At 40.0% G+C, this 4,178-nt stretch overlaps 1 protein-coding gene across 1 annotated transcript; it reads left to right on the top strand.

Annotated features, from left to right (window-relative positions):
- Window positions 1-815: 815 nt before the first annotated feature.
- Window positions 816-3,969, top strand: LOC109279405 (DNA mismatch repair protein Msh6-like; the record flags this gene model as incomplete). Its single annotated transcript, XM_019471462.1, has 2 exons — window positions 816-1,015; window positions 3,782-3,969. Coding segments are annotated over exons 1-2 (348 nt in total), but the record flags the coding sequence as incomplete, so codon positions are not given.
- Between the last annotated feature and the right edge of the window lie 209 nt (window positions 3,970-4,178).

Raw genomic sequence — 4,178 nt, 5'->3', positions numbered from 1 at the left:
ATCGGCAGAGAGGGGATCTTATTTTTAGTTTTTCCTGTTTTGAAATCCATTTTTTCACTCGTGCCTAAATTTCCCGTCTGCTCTGTATCGCGATGGTGAGTGTCTCGAGCATCGGCTAACTGACTGTCGCCGGTTGTTTGGGTACAGCCCACGGGAGTACCCGCAGCCATCAGCGGTGGAGTGTGGCCGTGGCTGGGTTGAAATCTCGGGGGAGAAGGAGAGAGCAAATAAAAGCTGCATCAGGTGTTTTGCAGTGGAGGCAGAGTTCTTATTTATTCATTTATTTTTTGTAGCTTGAGGGTTTTTTGAAATCTTACTCATTTCCTTTAGGTGCCCTGCCGAGAATTAGTCTCTACAGGAAAACTTGTCTTAGTTATGTAGGTTGGCAATTCATAATACGTAGTCTGCAATCTTTTAGTTAATGTCTGGTTGGACCCAGTTACTCTCTCCCCCTCCCTGAAGAAGTCTGCTAAGAGTCTGGTTACACGTGGCTCCAGGTGGCCCTCCTTGAGCGGGGGGGGTTGGACGAGATGACCTCCAGAGGTCCCTTCCGACCTCGGCCAGTCTTCTGTGACTATAAAGCTCTATCTCTGTGGGGATCCAGTAGAACTTGGAGGAGCAAATCCAAAAAACCGTTTAGGAGAAGTATTGGTGGTGGTATAGGAGGACTATGTAATCCAGGTTGCACTACCTAGGAGCCTTCCAAGACCTTCAGAGGGCAAGCTGCTCAGAAGCAGTGTGCAGTTACGTTTATGAAGGGAGCTGTTTTAAATGTTCATGTTCCTTAAATCACACATCTGTTGTCTTTGCAGTGTCTCCTGTGAGTATTCGCCTGGTGACTTGGTCTGGGCCAAGATGGAAGGTTATCCTTGGTGGCCGTGTCTCATATACAACCATCCAACTGAAAGAACAATAGTCAGAGGAAAAGGGAAATCCACTCGTGTCCACGTACAGTTTTTTGATGACAGCCCTACGAGGGGCTGGGTCAGTATTAAATATCTGAGGCCATACAAAGGTAAGAGATATTAATAAAACTTTCTGAAATGGAAATACGCCACTTGTTTTGGAAAAATAGGCATGGCATGGAGTATTGGGGTATGGTGTTCTCCATAGAGAAAGAGCAGCAAAACCAAGATTAGTATTGAGTGGGAAAGCATGTTTTGTACTTTGTAACTTAGACAAAGGAAGTTTTTGAGGGTTACAGGTGTGTTCATGGTCATACAGTTCTTTAAACATAAAACACTAAGCCCTCTTGTTTGTTAGGTTAGAACACAAAGTTAAAGCTTGCTTATGTTTTAAAGTTTTTTCTTTTATTTCTCCCATCAATATAAAAAAGATCTAAAAGATAAATCCACTATTTCAATTTTTTAGCCCTGAAATCCTTACAATATTATGAACGTCAAACCCAGTTTTTAAGCAGCTATTTGGGAACTTCAGTTTGTCCAGAATCAAAAGACTAGGCACAGGATGTTAGGTAACTAATTCTACTGTGGTGTTACTTCTTTTAAGCAATGCAGTACAGTTTTGTTAATAAAATATATAACTTGAGAATTCAGAGTGTTTGTTAGGGTAATGCTTGTAGTTGCAGAGCAGAGCTGGTGTTTGTCATCTTGATGAAATGACTTGGCTAACTAATGAAAATCAAATGTAATCAAGAATTAAACCAACATTTTGCATAATAAATCTCACCTTATTAATAATCATGATCTGTTTTCCCCTTGTTTTATAATTTTACTGTTGCTGAAAACTGTAAATCATTGGCTGTAAACTGTCGTGTGTAAATCATTGCTGTAAACTGTCGTCTTGTTAGTCAAACAAGTACTTTGGGTGTGATCAGTATTTTTTATACACTGTAGGATTTGCTTATGTCATCAGTGAAACAGCTGAATTTAAACAGTTTCTTCCTTTTTGGAAGTCAGAGTTCCATCTCATGTGATCATGTAGTCATCTTTTTTTGGCTTGTTTATACTTAAATGTACTGCACTTAGGCCATAGTTAGTTTTAAATTAAAATGGTAATGTTGCTACCATAAGTGTTAGCATAATTTAATGCAAGTGGATTGGTCCACGGTTTATATGTAACTTTCCTGAAGGTATTTTAAAAGAATCAAATATATTTTAACAGCTTGCAGTTGCACTTAGAAGCAAATACATGTAAGGAGAATTGATCTGTTTACCAAAAGAAAAATGCAGAAAAATAAGTGTTCAAAATGTTTAAGCACAGAAATGCTGGTCTATCTAGAAGAAATGTGGTTAATGCAGAACAGAGTAAAAATATTTAAAATACATGCTTTGCATTTAAATTCAGACAAAAAGCATCTTTGTATACAAAGTAAGAGTGTTGGAGTCTTTGGGTAAGAAAATGGAGAAGTTTCTTACATTGTGTCATTGTTTGTAACTGAATAAATACAGACAGCACAGGGCTAGGCTTCTAACAGTTGGGCATGCAAGAAGTGGAGTTACATACAAGCTGGTTAAGTGAATGTGCAGGTGTTGCACGCTTGAGTATGCAGTTAAATTATATGATGAGTTTTTTTTGTCCCGCCATTGTTAAATTGTCAATAGTAAATGCAAAATATTTTTAGATTGTCTCACTGCATTTGCAAAACTAAAATGGAGATCTGGTTTGTTAATGTGTTGCGTTTGTGCTGTAGAAGCAGCTACTTGTAACTCCGTGCTTTGCTACTGCAAGCTCAAAGGAATGAATGTGAGAAAGAATTCTGTTTGGCTTATTTCTGAGATAGCTGGCCTCCTGCAAGGCAGCTGCCTTTTGTCTGCCACTGACTTAGAGCTGAAGCTTCAGTTAATAGCAGCGTATGAAGGGATTCACAGGAGCGGGTGTGAGGACCTATTCAAGCAGATCCTACTGCCGTATGCAGCCAGCTAAACTTACAAGGGCAGAAAAAGGAATCGCCCTTCCCCATCTATAGCGTACTCTTATGTCCCCCTTCTTTCTTTCCCCAGGTTGAAGATATAATATGTTATATATACCATTCAGTTCTTGAGCATGGCATTAAGATGCATTTCAGCATCTTTGGGGACCCTTTCTAGAAATCGGTCTGTAGATTGGTCGGCTTTGGTTTTGTGTTTATGTACAGGCAGTGGAGGGAGGAACTGTGGTGCTCAAGGGATATGAAAGAGGATGAGGGAATGGTGCAGCTATTAATAGTCGGCTTTGCTTGATACCCTGCAGTGTCAGGCTGAATTGCCAGCATGATTGATGATCAGCTAATCTGGCTAATAGGTTAGTGTTGGGTCTGGACGCCTTGCTGCTCTTACAGGAGCAGTTTGAACGGCCAGCAGAGCTTTAGCCAAGAGGTCTATGTCATAGATGACTGGCGCCCATAACTTAAAAGATAACTTTATGGTTGAACTTACCTATCATTGCTAAAATAGCCGTGTGGTCTCAGTCAGGTCTGCTGCACTGCTAGTATAAAGTGTGCTTTTCAATAGTAACTATAGTTAGTGTGAGGGTGTTTGGAGCTTAGCTTAGAAGTATTCAGATGTGGTAATGAGTTACAGAAATAGAAGCAATTCTTCAAGTGTTCGTGTACTAGGCAGGCATTTCATTTGTGAGTGTTTAGACTTTTTCTAGGGGTAGTTTATCAGGCTGAATGAGCGATGGGTTGCTATATTTAAGACATGGTGGGAACGACTGGTAACAACACAGAATTACACTAGTTGTCTGAATCCATTTAAAAGTGAAGTATGAACGCTAACTAAAGGACTGGCTAAATGCTAGACAAACTTCAGTTTCTGACAAATTTTTTGTGGTTTTACAGGTTCATCAGATGGGGAGACGCTGAAGGGAGGTATGTTTTATAGTACAAAGCCTGAAATTAAAAGAGCAATGGTGCTCGCGGATGATGCAATGAGTAAAGATAAAACTAAGCGGCTTGAACTGGCAGTATGCAGTGAACCTTCAGACACAGAGGAGGAGGAGGAGGAAGAGGAAGAGGAGGAAATGGAGGTAAAATTTTTCTTACTTGCTGTCATTTTCAGAAATAGTGCTAGAACTTGGAAGCTGTCTCTTGGAACTAAGCATGGAATATCCTGCAATTCTCTGGTACAGTAATCACAGCTTATCTGCTCTTTAATCATGCATGCATATGTATCCATGTCTTTTTTTTGTACTGCTTCTGTGTTGTCAGGTCATACGCTGTTCTCTCACCTTTTCTA

This window comes from Aptenodytes forsteri, unplaced genomic scaffold (genome assembly GCF_000699145.1).
Source record: "Aptenodytes forsteri isolate BGI_AS27 unplaced genomic scaffold, ASM69914v1 Scaffold2066, whole genome shotgun sequence".
Taxonomy (NCBI): Eukaryota; Metazoa; Chordata; class Aves; order Sphenisciformes; family Spheniscidae; genus Aptenodytes; species Aptenodytes forsteri.
Note: the sequence above shows the minus strand (reverse complement) of the source record. Positions and strands in the feature narration are given on the sequence as shown.